The sequence below is a fragment of the Pleurodeles waltl genome, chromosome 11 (assembly GCF_031143425.1).
Source record: "Pleurodeles waltl isolate 20211129_DDA chromosome 11, aPleWal1.hap1.20221129, whole genome shotgun sequence".
Lineage (NCBI taxonomy): Eukaryota > Metazoa > Chordata > Amphibia > Caudata > Salamandridae > Pleurodeles > Pleurodeles waltl.
The window spans coordinates 868760268-868778122 of NC_090450.1; the positions used below are offsets into that span (position 1 = coordinate 868760268).

The window sequence follows — 17855 nt, forward strand, 5'->3', positions numbered from 1 at the left end:
ACATGCAACCCAAGAGGGCTTCTGCACACCAGTAATAAGGAATTGGAAAACACCCAGCAGCGGAGTTCAGGTTGCCTATTAAAGGGACCTAGAAACTACAATAGTAGGTTAGTGAGACCTATCTAGAGGTGGAGTTCAGGCAAGCACCGGAGACAATCTGGTCACTCATATAAACATGGGACAGTGGGACTTAGCCTGGTACACTTATCCAGTGCACCAGTAACAATTAAGTAATAAAAAAGCTATTGCTTACCCAACTGATTGATGTGATTGGAAGATAGCTGAGCAGAATTTCTGTTCTTTGACTTTTTCTAGGCTAAAATGCGAAATCAAAGGAAGACACCCTTAACCCTGTTGCCGTTTACTTGGATGCCATGGGAAAGGGGTCTGTGTAGCTGAGAAAGTGGTCACAAGTCACTGAGGATGAAGCTCAGAACTCTCAACAGAGAGTCACTTAAGTAAATTGAAGACCCTGCCACCAAGGTTTGAAGGAGGGGAATGCCTGTAGAAACATTGAAAAAAGGCATTACAGCATGCCACCTGAATATACTTTCAGTAGGGGATACAAACGATACTTTTTAGACTTCCAAAATTGGCAATTATGCCCACAACAGTCTTTGATCTGTTGATGATGCAAAGCAGCAACGAGTAGAGTAGTACTTCAGTTTAGGTAAATAAAAGCAAATGCTTGATAACTTTTTAATACGTTTTTGTACTTTTTTGTTTTCATAAAATGAAAACCACACTTTAGTAAAACCACACTTTTCTAAGCTTTTACCTCATTTCAAAGTTAGTGGCACACTGATTGGTTTGGGTATTTAAATGGTGTAGAGGGAAATGAGGAAATGTCTTATATGTGCAACACCATATGCTATCTCTATTCTTTATTGAGCTGTACAACAAACTTAATGGACTAAAAGCACACTGAAAGTGTATCAAGAAACAGGGCAGTGATCCAAAATGTGCAGGTAACTGTACTACTGAATTGCTGAAAAAAAACAGAATCGGGAACTTGAAAAGGCAAAATCAAATTCAAAGGCCAGACCTCAACCCTGTTCAGATGGTATGATTGGTACAAAGAAAGCTGTGCATGATCGAATACTTAGTCACCAAGCTTAAGATGTGATGTGAGCGACTGACAGAATCTCTTTTTCTGGTTTTTGCTTTTAAACGGAGTTCCACATGCTAATGTTTTTTTTGTTGTTTTTTTTTATTAAATAAATAAATAATAACTGTGACATATTTGTGTTACTTGTCGCAAGAGGTTGGGGTTTATCTACTGTTGGGACTTGGTAAAGACCAAGTGAAGGTCACACATGTCTTAATGTATAAAGCTATAAAATCTTGAGACATGCTTTCTCTTTTTACATCAATTTAAACTTTTTCATTGGCTTGTACTAGGGTTTTTTTCAGCTGGTGCCCTCCTACTGCTCCCGTGGCATTTCTTTGTGGCTTATGACTTTATCCACCATGTGTTTTGCCAGCATCCTCTGGTGGAGTCTGCTGCTCCTCTGTAATTCTGCTGCTACAACATGTAGTATACACCATAGATTTTGTGTCACCACAGATGTTTTAGTTGATGCCTTGGTGGTAATGGCTAAACACTAGCTCCAGAGATAAGCAGAGTAGGGCTTCTGACTGTTTCACAGGGATGTCACAAAGAACCAACAATGGGGAAACAGCTGCAGATTATCAAATCCCTTCCACTGGTCCTATGTCCTTTTCTTTACCCTATGCTTATGCAGACCTCCACTATAGTGGAGGCATCCTGCTGGTGTATATAGGTAGGAAAACTTGAGGTTCAAAGATAAAGGGCAGGATACTTTGCCAGCCTTTCTCTGACTGACTGTTTCATTTTTGTATCTGTAAATCAAGATAATCTGAAATCCTTAGCCTTCCAGTAAATCTTTGTGGATATTAGTATCCACAAGCAGTTAATCAGGCTCTTTCCAGTCAAAATATCTACTTGCTTAAAACATTCCTAAGGACACATCAAGAAGTTAAAAAAATTATTCAATAACAATGCAACAGTTGCAGCTGTTTCATTAACATAATCTGCCATTTGCTTATTTTCTCTTTTAGTTGAGTAATCACTTGTTTGAAGAACTAGCAATGGATGTGTATGATGAGGTTGACAGGAGGGAAACTGATGCAGGTAATTCCTTTTTTAACATGTTGGTGATAGTATGATGCTTAAGCTTTCTGGTGTGAATTTAATATGCAAGTTATTACTTTCATTTCTGTTTTGAAATACCTTTGTTCAGCCCTTTTTCTAACGTCATATTTTTTCTCAACTGTTTGTGCTTGCCGTTGCTGCTTAAGGCATTCAGTATCACTCTGCGGAGAGCCATGTGAAGTTGACAAAGCTGGTTAATACCAACCATAATTTTGGCCTTTGAAACTTTTCTCTAGCAAACTGATTGTGTTGAAGTTTTTTTATATTCATTAATTGCTTGGTCAACATAGCTGTAAGAAGAATTCCACTCTTTTTTAATGGTTTCAAATGGACGCATAATTGAACACTGTTGGCACATTGACACCATATTTCAGCCTGGAATTATTCACAGTGATCCCATCATACTGACATCTCTTGTCAACAGCCTATGGTAATAAACTCAGGCTTGTCCCCGGGGGAAAATTACCAGTATAAAGAGTCCAGAATGTAAAATAAATAATCTTTCTATGACTATGCTACAGAATAATACATTTTTGTTTGGAAATAATATGCATTCACCTTTTTTACTTTATTCTACTCCCCCTAAATATTTAGGTTAGTGTTAGCATGGCTTTCTTCATAAAAATAACATAATGACACACTTGCGCTCAGAGAGGTGATATTGTCTTTCCGAAAGAGAAGAAAGATAGATGTCTAAAGAAATTATAAACATCATTTCATTTATTACAGTGTATAATAAGAGCTGAGGATTAGGTGACCCACCTCACTCCAGTCCATTAAAGACACTGTCTCCACTCAGAACATTTGACCTACAAATCATTGATTTCAGGTGTGTTAGTGTAATTAGTTCAGTGGAAACAACAAACACTACAACAATGTCCATAACAATCTAGAAGGAGCATCGTTTTGTAATAGATATTAATTAAGAAAGTGATTATTAGTCAGGACAGGAAGTTAAAGGTGAGGTAAGGCACAGCTTCAATGAAAAGTAAATTTACAGAGTTTTCCTAGCACCAGCAGTGATGATGTCCTACTGGTGAACTTTAACACCAGGTCACCCCATGTCAGTTCTTAATTGGAACAGTTCTTGTAATACAGTTACAGTGGTATTTAGAGACGTTAAAGGGAGTTCCATAGACAGTCTGCCCTTTTAAATCATAGCTGTTGATGTTGTTCTTTCACAATCAAGGACATTCTGACGATAATAAAGAATCTGCACATTGTAGACCATGGTAGAACACAATAACAGCTGACTAAATTAAAATGTTCCCCTCTTTTTTCCTTATTCGTAGGTTAGTATGGTGTTAGAAATAGTTGTATAATGCTGCTAATTTTTGTTGGATGCCTTACTTTATTAACAAAACACATTTAAGCATCATTTGTTTACGTTTTCTTTTCCAGTATGGCTTGCAACTCAGAACCACAGTACTTTGGTAACAGAAACTACAGTTGTTCCTTTTCTTCCGGTAAACCCAGAATACTCGTCTACAAGGAACCAGGTGAGTTTTGTTTCATTGATATTTATCCAACAATTAATTCCTGTAGTGGTTTGATAACATTTCAAAATGGAATTTACTTTTTTAGAACTAAAATATTATTTAAAAAGCAAGGGCAAACGATGGACTCAAGTGGTGATCAGAACTGATACTCCCTTCTCAAGCTTCTGGAGCCAATCCCTTACCCAAGGATCCCAGTCTCAATCACTGAGATAGGCTGGAGTTTCTTTGAAGATGTGAAAAATCCTTGTAAGTCATTTGCGGCCAATGACTTAATGTTGATGCAGTAGCTGCTGTTCCTAAGGCAGCCCTTCTAAGTGGAGAAACAAAATGGCACCCACAGATTGGTGCTAGCTCATTGACCCAAGCTGCGTCCTGTGAGAGAAAAGTGGAGCTGACTTTTGTGGGCTGGCACTCTCTGCCTAGCGTGACAGGGAGACCCTTGCACAGTATTCAACAAGTAACAGAATAACCAGATCCTTACCCAGTCTGCCTTTCATTTTGGCTTATTGGAAATGAGCAGATGTTGCATTTGCTGGTGCTCCAGAATACCATGCCATGGGCAGAGCCTCATATTGATAACATGGCAGCACTGTAGCAGGGTGGGTAATAAACAAGCGTGGTGTAAGAGTAATGTATTTCTCCACTATTGGAACTTTCATAGGTTCACCTATTTGAATCATTCATTTTTGCAGAAGTGGAAGTCCCACGGTATAACTAGAAAGCAGTTGAATGTCAAACAAAGCCTATGAGGACTATAAAATATGAACCTTTGTATCCTATTCACATCATTAAAAAAGAATTAAACTCCAGCCAGTCAGGCTGCAACACTCTGCAGACTACCCCTCCCAGAGGCTACCATCCATCAGATTTTCTACCACACATCGTATGAAGGGAAATTCCCCTGAGTTCTGCTCAGTTCACGTAGATATCCACAACTTTAATGATTTCTTGTAAAAATGTTGACGACTTCATTATCAACACTCGACCATCTTTTGAGAAAATCTGACTACTCAGGATTTCCGAGCCTGCTGAAAATTACTTTCCAGGAATCCTCATAAGGAATTCATATATTGCCTCCACACCCCTCATTAGATAGAAGACTGTAAGATCTGTTGTATCTTTTCTTTTGACACCTTAAAAGAAGGAGAGGGAAGGTTATTACTGTGGCTTCAGAAAATCAAAGCAAATGACAAACTAGCTTCAGGGGGAAGATGATGAGGAATCCTCAGAATATAGCAAAAAGGTTCAGAAGGGAGATGTCAGAAGGTCACCAGCCAGTAGAACCTTCAAAAAGGCTTTGAAAAGATCCATATTAGTACTTAAGAGAATGGAAACTCACCTACTGAACGCTCTCACAAGCATAAGAAAGAGGATGTTTCCTCAGAAAAATCAGTTGCATCCTACGACACTGTTTACCAAGGTGCTTTTAAAATTTAAAAAGCCCTTCGTAGCAGCATCAATGGAGGAATTATTGACCAGTACATCATTTACAAAACAATTGTCCACCGCAATCTAGTTGACGATGTCAGACAACGATCACTACCACCAGCTCACTGTTGAAACGACTTCACTTACGTACACTACAACGTTGTCAACAACAGCAGGGCCATTCATAACATTGCCAGTGATAGCCCCATTGATAACAAAAACACTGTTGATGACGAAACCACTGAGAACGTTGTCGGTGACAATTCGGGCAAACAATAAGAAGGTTTTAGAGAAGAAAAGTATATTTTTTTTCCATTAATGCTCGAAGATAATTCTCCCAGTCAGATATCACCACTACCCCTATGTCACATGCAAGATGAAGGTGATTCTGATGATAATGGGCCCTATGGAATAGCACATATCTATCACTGCTCCACGTAAAATGCCAACCGGATGATGAAGCAATGAATATTATGAATAAGAATATTACTCTCTCAGCCTGATATGCATGGAGTCAGGAGATCCAGTATATGGATGAATACCAGCCCTACAAACAGCAACAATATCAAGAGGAAATGTTGTAAGAACTTTAGTCACTGATTTAAAACTCATGTTGGCAGATTATTATAAGAGGTACCCAGAACCTTTGGAAACAGCATCACCTAGACAAGGATCAATACCTCCCCAATCTCATGTGCACTTGCATACTCTGCAAACATCATGTACACCATCTCCTAGACAAACAAAAATACCAAAAGCCTCAATATTTCCAGTGGACGACACAAGATTATATCTATGGATGAGGAAAGAGAAGAACTACTGGATGATCAGGATGTGGTTATAGGATAGGATGACTGCTTAGTCACATCCCCATTGCCACTAGCTCCACAGCCTGTGGATTCACATGTTATGTTGTGTACACTATTACCCAGCCGGATGTCCTGGCACTAAGCAGGTGTGAGTCTAGCCACACCTATGGCCTAGGGGGATTACTCAAAAGCCAGGTCTTAAGCTTGTTGTAGAATTTAGAAGTGAGGAGAAGGCTCTTACATGTAGTGGCAGGTCGGTCCATGCTTTAGGAGCAATAAAGGAGAAGACTCAACTGCCAAATCAGTTTTTCCGTACACATGGGAATTGCAGAAATAGAAGTCTGGGTGAGCGTTGGTGTTTGGAAGGTTTATGAAAGCAGATGCAATTGTTGAGGTATGCTTTACCAGTGTTATGTAGTGCCTTGAAACTGTGGGTGAGAAGTTTGAATTGTGCTCATTTGTGAGTGGGGAGCCAGTGGAGCTCTTTCAAATGTGATGTGGCTGCTGTGTGGGAGGTTGAGAGTGATTCTGGTCGCTGAGTTCTGAATGGTCTGCAGCCTTCAGACCAGGCCACGCATGACGGTCTTCTGGGTGCTGATTGGGAGCCACTTAAAAATCTTCCCCAGCATCTTTAGGGTATGGAGGCATGAGGCAGTGACAACCATGACTTGGGCGGTCATGTTGCTGTTGATGATGATTCTGAGGTCCTCTCCCAGGGGATCCTCATCATTAGACATAAGCACTGAATATTCCCGCCCATGCAAGAGGACCCCGGAACATATATCAAATATTGAAATATCTTATATATATATATATATATATATATATATATATGTGTTCGATGGCGTGTAGCTGCAAATACACATGCTGTGCATACGTCTGCCATCTAGTGTTGGGCTTGGAGTGTTACAAGTTGTTTTTCTTCGAAGAAGTGTTTTCGAGTCACGGGATCGAGTGACTCCTCCTCTTCGGCTCCATTGCGCATGGGAATCGACTCTATGTTAGATTGTTCTCTTTCCGCCATAGGGTTTGGACGTGTTTCCTTTCGCTCCGATAGTTCGATTCGGAAAAGCTTGAAAATTTCTCGTCGATATTGTTTAGATCGCATTACACCTTCTATCGACACAACGGTAAAGTCGGATCAAACATCTTTACTCGCCCTTCGGGGCGCCCCCGCCCAACTCGGGCCTAGTCGGGCCGACCACGTGGAAGCCTCATGGACCGGACTCTATTCCGATTCTGTCCTCTGTGCCACGCTAAATTCCCTTATACAGACCAACATCTCGTCTGGAATCTCTGCCTTTCCCCAGACCATCGGGAAGAAAATTGCGGGCCTGCAGATCCTTCCAGTCCAAGAAGACGCTCTGAGACAGAAGAGCACAGAGACTCGAGATGGCATCCAAAAGGACCGAACATCTCGACGTCGAAGAGGAAGAGATCATGCAGATCGCTGTCTCCGTTCGAGGATCCGAATCCGAGCAGGAATCTGAGGAAGGTAGACCGGTCACGGCAGGACAGCACGTGAGTACGCCTGCTCCTGTCCCATCCAAGCTGAAACATAAGGTCTTGGGGACGCCACTGCCTGAAGGCCATGGCTTGACCCGAAGAAAAAAACCTTCGGTGACCAACCCAAAAGTTCGCCACCGAAAAAGGCCACTCCTCTGAAGCCATCGGACTCGAGTCGAAGCTCCGTTTCTGAACCGAGCAAACACCGCTCTTCCGAGTCGAAATCTCAAAAATCTTTTTCGGATCCGTGACCATCTTCAACTCCATATTTTTCGATCCCGAAAAAGCCAGTTTCAGAGCCGAAAAAACTGGCTTACATTGAGGAGCATGGACTTTCAAAAGCACTTAAAGAAAGCCAAAAATCTACTGAGGAGGACTGACAAATACAGCCTATCATAGAACAAATGGATGAACAGGATTCATATCCACAAAGAAACTGGCAGAATTGTAACTGCACCTCCTCCAAAACCAAAGAGGAAATAAGCCTTTCAGGAGGAATTGGACACTGCACAGCCCCCAGCTAAAGTGCCAAGAACAAAGGAGAGACCTCCACCTCCTCAGTTTTCTTCTTCTCAGTCTCCTTCTCACTCTCCACATATCTCTCCTCCTACCAGCCCTACACCTATGCAGTCACCATCACATTCATTTGATTCACAGCATGACAATATAGATCCATGGGATCTTTATGATCCAGATCCCATTCCCAATAACGACCCAGACTGCTATCCCTCAAAGCCTTCACCACCTGAAAATAGTACAGGGTACAATCAAGTACTAGCTAGGGCTGCAGCATACCATAGAGTCCCCATGCACACTGAACAGTTGGAGAACGATTTTTTATTTAATACCCTCTCCTCCATGCACACTACATACCAGTCGCTCTCTAAGCTCCCAGGCATGCTAAAAAATGCTGATCCAATTTTAAGTGAGCCTGTCAAAGCCAGAATAATACCTCCCAGGGTAGAGAAGAAATACAAGCCACCTCCCTCTGATCCTGTGTATATAACTCAGCAACTCCCTACAGACTCAGTAGTAATAAGTGCTGCTAGGAAGAGGACAAACTCGCAGTCGTCAGGTGATGCACCCCCACCAGACAAAGAAAGTAGAAAATTTTATGCTGCAGGGAAGAGAGTGGCATCCCAGGCAGCTAACCAATGGAGACTAGCCAACTCACAGGCGTTGTTAGCTAGATACAATAGGGCACATTGGGATGAGATGAAAGATATAATTCAGCATCTCCCCAAGGAACATCAAAAGAGGGCACAGCAGATAGTAGAGGAAGGGCAAGGCATTTTCAATAACCAAATTAGGCCTGCCCTAGACTCAGCAGACAGAGCTGCCAGGAGCGTCAACACTGCTGTAACAATCAGGAGGCACGCATGGCTCATGTCCTCCAGGTTCAAACCTGAAATTCAACAAGAAGGTGTTGAATATGCCGTTCAATAAAAAACAGCTTTTCGCCCCAGAGGTGGACACTGCAATTGAAAAATTGCGTAAAGACTCAGACACCGCAAAGGCCATGGGTGCGCTATACACCACACAATACAGGGGATCCTTTCGGAAACCCCAGTTTAGAGGTGGATTTAGGCACCAGAGTTCAGAGCCATCAACATCACAGCCAAAATCACCCTACCATCCTCAATATCAGAGGTAGTTTCAGAGGTTATAGAGGCCAGTACCCCAGAGGCAGGGGAAAATATCAGACACCAAAACAAGCCTCACAAGGTAAACAGTGACTTGTACCATTCCTTTCCAATTCACACCTCCCCTGTGGGGGGAAGAACGCAAAAGTTCCACAACAATTGGCTAAACATTACCACAGACAACTGGGTATTATCAATTATCCCCAATGGCTATTGCCTAGAATTGATACAAAGTCCACCAAACATTCCACCAAAACCATACATGCTATCCACAGACCATATCACTCTGTTACAGGAAGAGGTCAAACCTCTATTACTCAAACAAGCAATAGAACCCGTGCCACAAAATCAAGTAGGAACAGGAGTTTACTCACTAGATTTCCCCATTCCCAAAAAGGATGGCACCTTAAGGCCAATATTAGATCTTAGAACCCTCAATCTTTACATTCTGTCAGAGCACTTTCATATGGTAACACTACAGGATGTTATCCCACTACTTCAGCAACACGATTTCATGGCAACATTAGACATCTAAGATGCGTATTTTCACATACCCATCCATCTAGCGCACAGAAAATATGTCAGGTTTGTCATGCAAGGAAGGCACTATCAGTTCAAAGTGTTACCCATTGGAATAACAACAGCTCCAAGGGTATTCACAAAGTGCCTTGCGGTAGTCGCAGCCTACCTAAGAAGACAACACATACATGTCTTTCCATATCTAGGCGATTGGCTAATAAAATCAAACAGTCATACGCAGTGTCAAAAACATGCGCATTATGTAATACAAACCCTGCACACGCTAGGGTTCTCAATAAACTACCAAAAGTCACAACTACAGCCTGCGCAAATACAACAGTATTTAGGGACACTACTAAATACTCAAAAAGCCCTTGCAAGTCCAAATACGCAGAGAATACAAGCATTCCACAATATATTAGCACAAATACAGACAGGTCAACAATACACTGTCAAATTTGTCATGAGACTATTAGGTATGCATCATGTATTTCAATTGTTCCATATGCACGACTAAACATGCGGCCCTTGCAACAGTGCCTTGCACAACAATGGTCACAAGCACAGGGTCAACTTCAAGATCTAGTGCTGATAGACCGCCAAACATACATGTCCCTTCAGTGGTGGAATTCCACAAATCTAAACAAAGGGCGGCCGTTTCAAGACCCTGTGCCTCAGACCATAGTTACAACAGATGCATCAGTGATTGGCTGGGGAGCTCACCTCAACAATCACAACATTCAAGGACAATGGGATTCACAACACAAACAGCTACACATAAATCACTTAGAGCAGTTAGCTGTCTTCCTAGCACTCAAAGCTTTTCAGCCTCTCCTCATTCACAAGAATGTCCTGATCAAAACAGACAACATAGCCACCATGTATTACCTAAACAAACAAGGAGGGACACATTCATCCCAACTCTCCCTACTAACTCAAAAAATGTGGAAATGGGCAATACACCATCAAATTCACCTTGTAGCACAATACATTCCAGGGATACACAACCAGCTAGCGGATGTTCTCAGCAGAAATCATCAACAGACACACGAGTGGGAGATTCACCCTCACGTACTTCAAAAATACTTTCAACATTGGGGAACACCAGACATAGATCTGTTTGCCACCAGCAAAAACGCAAAATGCCAAAACTTCGCATCCAGATACCCACATCCCCTATCCAAGGGCAATGCTCTATGGATGAATTGGTCAGGGATATTTGCTTACGCTTTTCCCCCTCTCCCGCTCATTCCGTTTCTAGTCAACAAATTGCGTCAAAACATGCTCAATCTCATACTCGTAGCGCCAACGTGGGCATGCCAGCCATGGTACACAACACTACTATACCTGTCAGTAGTACCAAACTCCCAAACAGACCAGATCTGTTGACACAAAACAAAGGGCAAATCAGGCACCCAAATCCCAACACACTCAATCTAGTGATTTGGCTCCTGAAATCATAGAATTTGGGTATTTACAACTACCAACTGAATGTATGGAAGTAATTAAGCAAGCAAGAAAACCCTCTACCAGACAATGCTATGCCAACAAATGGAAAAGATTTGTATATTACTGTAAGTCTAAACAAATTGCCCCTCTTTCAGCATCAATACAAGATATTGTATGTTATTTGCTTCATTTGCAAAAATCAAATTTAGCATTCTCCTCCATAAAAATACATCTCACTGCAATTTCTGCATATTTGCAAAATATACAGTGCACATCTTTATTTAGAGTACCTGTTATCAAAGCCTTCACGGAAGGCTTAAAACGCATCATTCCACCCAGAACACCTCCAGTTCCTTCTTGGAATTTAAACATAGTGCTTACGCGACTTAGGGGGCCCACAATTTAAACCAATGCACTCATGTCAACTGCAATTTTTAACATGGAGAGTTGCCTTCCTAATCACAATTACATGATTGCGAAGAGTTAGTGAAATTCAAGCTTTCACTATTGAAGAACCATTCATACACGTACACAAACATAAAGTTGTACTACAAACTAACTCTACATTTCTTCCTAAAGTAGTATCACCTTTTCATATCAATCAAACAGTGGAACTACCAGTCTTCTTCCCACAACCAGATTCTGTAGCAGAAAGAGCTCTACATACATTAGACATTAAAAAAGCTCTAATGTACTACATAGATAGAACAAACCCATTCAGGAAAACCAAACCGCTATTTGTAGCTTTTTAAAAACCTCATACTGGTAACCCCATTTCAAAACACGGTTTAGCTTAATGGATAGTAAGATGCATCCAAACATGTTACCTTAAAGCTAAAAGACAACTCTTAGTTGCTCCTAAAGCACATTCCACAAGGAAGAAATGTGCTTCAATGGCCTTCTTAGGAAATATACCAATGGGTGAAGTATGTAAAGCAGCTACTTGGTCAATACCACATACATTTACTAAACACTATTGTGTAGATGTTTTAGCAAAACAGCAAGCCACGATAGGCCAAGCTGTACTCAGAACATTATTTCAGACAACTTCAGCTTCTACAGGCTAACCACCGCTTTTATGGGAGGACAAACTGCTTTGTAGTCTATGCACAGCATGTGTATTTGCAGCTACACATGCCATCGAATGGAAAATGTTACCTACCCAGTGTACATCTGTTCGTGGCATGTTCCGCTGCAGATTCACATGCACCCTCCCACATTCCCGGAAGCCTGTAGTTGTTTAAGTTAACCACATTTGTACAGCATATGTGTATATATATATATATATATATATATATATATATATATATATATATATATATATGTTCGATGGCATCTGTCGCTGTAGATACACATGTTGTGCATAGCCCGCCATCTGGTGTTGGGTCGGAGTGTTACAAGTTGTTTTTCTTCGAAGAAGTCTTTCGAGTCACGGGACCGAGGGACTCCTCCTCTTTGTCTCCATTGCGCATGGGCGTCGACTCCATCTTCGATTGTTTTCTTTCCGCCATCGGGTTCGGACGTGTTCCTTTCGCTCCGGGTTTCAGAACGGAAAGTTAGCTCAAAATCGGAAAATTACGTCGGTATTGTTGCGTTCGGGATCGGGTTAGATATCATCGACATCGAATCCAAACGATAACATCTCCGTTGCCCTTCGGGGTAGTTTTCGATCCCCCGTCGGGGCCTGGTCGGCCCGACCGCGTGTGACATCGACGCTGATGGAACGGACCCCGTTCCGATTCTGTCCTAAATGCCACAACAAATACCCATATACAGACCAACATTCGGTCTGTAACCTGTGCCTGTCGCCCGAGCACAGGGAAGAAACTTGCGAGGCCTGTCGTGCGTTCCGGTCCCGAAAAACGCTCCGTGACCGACGAGCCAGAAGACTGCAAATGGCGTCCACGCCGACAGGACACCGAGAATTCGAGGAACAAGAAGAAATAGAAGCCTTCTCGATCCATGAATCGGACTCGGACGAATTCGACGACCACGAAACAGTGAGTAAGACGTCGAAGATAGCACATAAGAAAACTGACAAGGCCCAGGGGACGCCACTGCCATCAGGCCATGGCTCAACCCATAAAATCGGTGACCGACCATCGGCACCGAAGAAGGCCGAAATAGTGCCGAGATCGTCCGACTCTGGTCGAGACACAGGCACCCAGCCATCTTGGGACCGAGATAGTGCTGCCGGCAAAGATCGACGCCGAGATAGCGGAGCCGAAGCTGCTCGACGCAGAGACATCGGCACCGAGGAGGATCGACGCCGAGAGGGTTCGACTCCAAAAAAGAGAAAAGTCGCCTCGGAGCCGAAAAAGAGCATGGACGTAGTTTCGGTGCCAAAACGACCCGCAACCGAGCAAACTACCAGTTCCTATTCAGAGGTACAATCACTATCCTCTCAAATGCGAAAGCATAGATTCGAGGAGGAATTACAATCCACCGAGGTGGACCACACTCAAAAACGGATGTTTATACAGAGTGGGACAGGGAAAATAAGCACCCTTCCCCCTACTAGGAGGAAGAGGAGACTTGAATTCCAACAAGAACAAGCACCACAAACCAAACTGGTGAAGAAGGTAACTCCGCCACCCTCTCCTCCACCTGTAGCTCACTTTTCACCGGCACAGACTCCGTCACATTCACCGGCTCACACCACCTTAAGCCAAGGTGACCAGGACCAAGATGCTTGGGACTTATACGACGCCCCAGTGTCAGACAACAGTCCAGAGGCGTATCCTACAAAGCCCTCACCACCAGAAGACAGCACAGCATATTCACAAGTGGTGGCTAGAGCAGCAGAGTTCCATAACGTGTCTCTACACTCGGAGCCTGTCGAGGATGACTTCCTCTTCAACACCCTCTCTTCCACACATAGCACCTACCAAAGCCTGCCTATGCTCCCAGGAATGCTAAGGCACGCAAAGGACATATTCAAAGAGCCTGTCAAGAGTAGGGCAATAACACCGAGGGTGGAAAAGAAATATAAAGCACCTCCCACAGACCCAGCTTTCATCACCTCACAACTGCCACCAGATTCGGTTGTGGTAGGGGCAGCTCGCAAGAGAGCAAACTCTCACACATCGGGCGATGCACCACCCCCGGATAAGGAGAGCCGCAAGTTCGATGCAGCCGGTAAATGGGTCGGAGCACAGGCTGCAAACCAGTGGCGCATCGCTAACTCTCAAGCGCTCCTAGCGCGATATGACAGAGCCCACTGGGACGAGATGCAACACCTCATTGAGCATCTACCCACAGAACTACAAAAGAGGGCGAAACAAGTGGTTGAGTAGGGCCAAAACATCTCCAATAACCAGATACGCTCCGCTATGGACGCAGCGGACACAGCAGCAAGAACAATTAACACGGCAGTAACCATACGAAGGCACGCGTGGCTACGAACATCTGGTTTTAAACCAGAGATACAGCAGGCGGTGCTCAATATGCCATTTAATGAGCAACAATTGTTCAGACCTGAAGTGGACACGGCAATTGAGAAGCTAAAAAAGGACACTGACACTGCAAAAGCCATGGGCGCGCTCTACTCCCCGCAGAGCAGAGGCACTTTCAACACCTTCCGCAAGAGAACCTTTAGAGGGGGGTTTCGGGGTCAAGCCACACAAGCCAGTACCTCACATTCAACACCGTCCACCTACCAGGGACAGTACCAAAGGGGAGGCTTTCGGGGCCAATACAGAGGAGGACAATTCCCTAGAGGCAGGGGAAAATTTACAAGCCCCAAAACACCTACAACCAAACAGTGACTCACACGTCACTCATCCCCTCCACACAACACCAGTGGGGGGAAGAATAAGTCAGTATTACCAAGCGTGGGAGAAAATAACAACAGACACTTGGGTCTTAGAAATTATCCAACATGGTTATTGCATAGAATTTCTACAAATCCCTCCAAACATACCACCAAAACCACAGAATATATCAAAACAACATTCGGACCTCCTAGAAATAGAAGTTCAAGCATTACTGCAAAAGAACGCAAAAGAACTGGTACCAGATACACAAACAAATACAGGGGTTTACTCACTGTACTTTCTAATACCAAAGAAGGACAAAACACTGAGACCAATCCTAGACCTCAGAACACTAAACACATACATCAAATCAGAACACTTTCACATGGTCACGCTACAGGAAGTGTTACCATTGCTAAAGCAACAAGATTACATGACAACCTTAGATCTCAAAGACGCGTATTTCCACATACCAATACATCCGTCGCACAGAAAATACCTAAGGTTCGTATTCAAAGGAATACATTACCAATTCAAAGTATTGCCGTTCGGTTTAACAACTGCACCAAGAGTCTTCACAAAATGCCTAGCAGTAGTGGCTGCACACATCAGAAGGCAGCAAATACACGTATTCCCGTATCTAGACGACTGGCTAATCAAGACCGACTCACTGACAAGGTGCTCACACCACACAGATCAGGTCATACAAACCCTCTACAAACTCGGTTTCACCATCAACTATGCAAAATCACACATTCTGCCGTGCAAAGTACAACAATACCTAGGAGCGACAATAGACACAACGAGGGGAATAGCCACTCCAAGTCCACAAAGGGTTCAAAATTTCCAAAAGATTATACAACGCATGTATCCAACACAAAGAATACAGGCGAAGATGATATTACAACTCCTAGGCATGATGTCCTCATGCATAGCCATTGTCCCAAACGCAAGGTTGCACATGCGGCCCTTACAACAGTGCCTAGCATCACAATGGTCACAAGCACAGGGTCAGCTTCTAGATCTGGTGTTGATAGACCGCCTAACATACCTCTCGCTTCTATGGTGGAACAATATAAATTTAAACAAAGGGCGGCCTTTCCAAGACCCAGTGCCACAATACGTTATAACAACAGATGCTTCCATGACAGGGTGGGGAGCACACCTCAATCAACACAGCATACAAGGACAATGGGACGTACATCAAAGAAAGCTGCATATAAATCACCTCGAACTACTAGCAGTTTTCCAAGCATTAAAAGCATTTCAACCAATCATAACTCACAAATACATTCTTGCCAAAACAGACAACATGACAACAATGTATTATCTAAACAAACAGGGGGGGACACACTCGACACAGCTGTGCCTTCTGGCACAAAAAATATGGCAATGGGCAATTCACAACCACATTCGCCTAATAGCACAGTTTATTCCAGGGATCCAGAATCAACTTGCAGACAATCTCTCTCGAGATCACCAACAGGTCCACGAATGGGAAATTCACCCCCAAATTCTAAACACTTACTTCAAACGTTGGGGAACACCTCAAATAGACTTATTTGCAACAAAGGAGAACGCAAAATGCCAAAACTTCGCATCCAGATACCCACACAGGCAGTCTCAAGGCAATGCCCTATGGATGAACTGGTCAGGGATATTTGCGTACGCTTTTCCCCCTCTCCCTCTCCTTCCATATCTAGTAAACAAATTGAGTCAAAACAAACTCAAACTCATACTGATAGCACCAACATGGGCAAGGCAACCATGGTACACAACACTGCTAGACCTATCAGTAGTACCCCACGTCAAGTTGCCCAACAGGCCAGATCTGTTAACACAACACAAACAACAGATCAGGCATCCAAACCCAGCATCGCTGAATCTAGCAATCTGGCTCCTGAAATCCTAGAATTCGGACACTTAAACCTCACACAAGAATGTATGGAAGTCATAAAGCAAGCTAGAAGACCATCCACTAGACACTGCTATGCAAGCGAATGGAAAAGGTTTGTTTGCTACTGCCATCATAATCAAATTCAACCATTACACGCATCTCCAAAGGATGTAGTGGGTTACTTACTACACTTACAAAAATCGAACCTGGCCTTCTCTTCCATTAAGATACACCTCGCAGCAATATCTGCATACCTGCAGATTACCCATTCAACTTCACTATTTAGGATACCTGTCATTAAAGCGTTTATGGAAGGCCTCAAAAGAATTATACCACCAAGGACACCACCTGTTCCTTCATGGAACCTCAACATCGTCTTAACAAGACTCATGGGTCCACCCTTTGAACCTATGCACTCTTGCGAAATACAATTCCTAACCTGGAAAGTTGCATTTCTCATCGCCATCACATCTCTAAGAAGAGTAAGTGAAATTCAGGCGTTTACAATACAAGAACCTTTTATCCAACTACACAAAAATAAAGTAGTCCTAAGGACCAATCCTAAATTTTTGCCAAAGGTTATTTCACCGTTCCACCTAAATCAAACGGTAGAGCTACCAGTGTTCTTCCCACAGCCAGATTCCATAGCTGAAAGGGCACTACATACATTAGACGTCAAAAGAGCACTAATGTACTACATCGACAGAACTAAAAACATCAGAAAAACGAAACCACTGTTTATTGCATTTCAAAAACCTCACGCAGGAAACCCAATATCGAAACAGGGTATAGCCAGATGGATAGTTAAGTGCATCCAAATCTGCTACCTTAAAGCAAAAAGACAACTGCCCATTACACCAAGGGCACACTCAACCAGAAAGAAAGGCGCTACAATGGCCTTCCTAGGGAATATTCCAATGCACGAAATATGTAAGGCAGCCACATGGTCTACGCCTCACACATTTACCAAGCACTACTGTGTAGACGTGCTATCAGCACAACAAGCCACAGTAGGTCAAGCCGTACTAAGAACCTTATTTCAGACTACTTCCACTCCTACAGGCTGAGCCACCGCTTTTGGGGAGATAACTGCTTACTAGTCTATGCACAACATGTGTATCTACAGCGACAGATGCCATCGAACTGAAAATGTCACTTACCCAGTGTACATCTG

General features: G+C 43.1%; 1 protein-coding gene across 4 annotated transcripts in view; it reads left to right on the plus strand.

Moving 5' to 3' along the window:
* GIT2 (GIT ArfGAP 2) overlaps window positions 1-17855 on the plus strand; it is a 374247-nt gene that overhangs the window by 159456 nt on the left and 196936 nt on the right. For all 4 annotated transcript variants that reach the window (XM_069214722.1, XM_069214720.1, XM_069214724.1 and 1 more), the window contains exons 10-11: window positions 2083-2155; window positions 3578-3675. In XM_069214722.1, the coding sequence (XP_069070823.1) occupies window positions 2083-2155; window positions 3578-3675 (171 nt within the window). The remainder of the gene's footprint in view (window positions 1-2082; window positions 2156-3577; window positions 3676-17855) is intronic.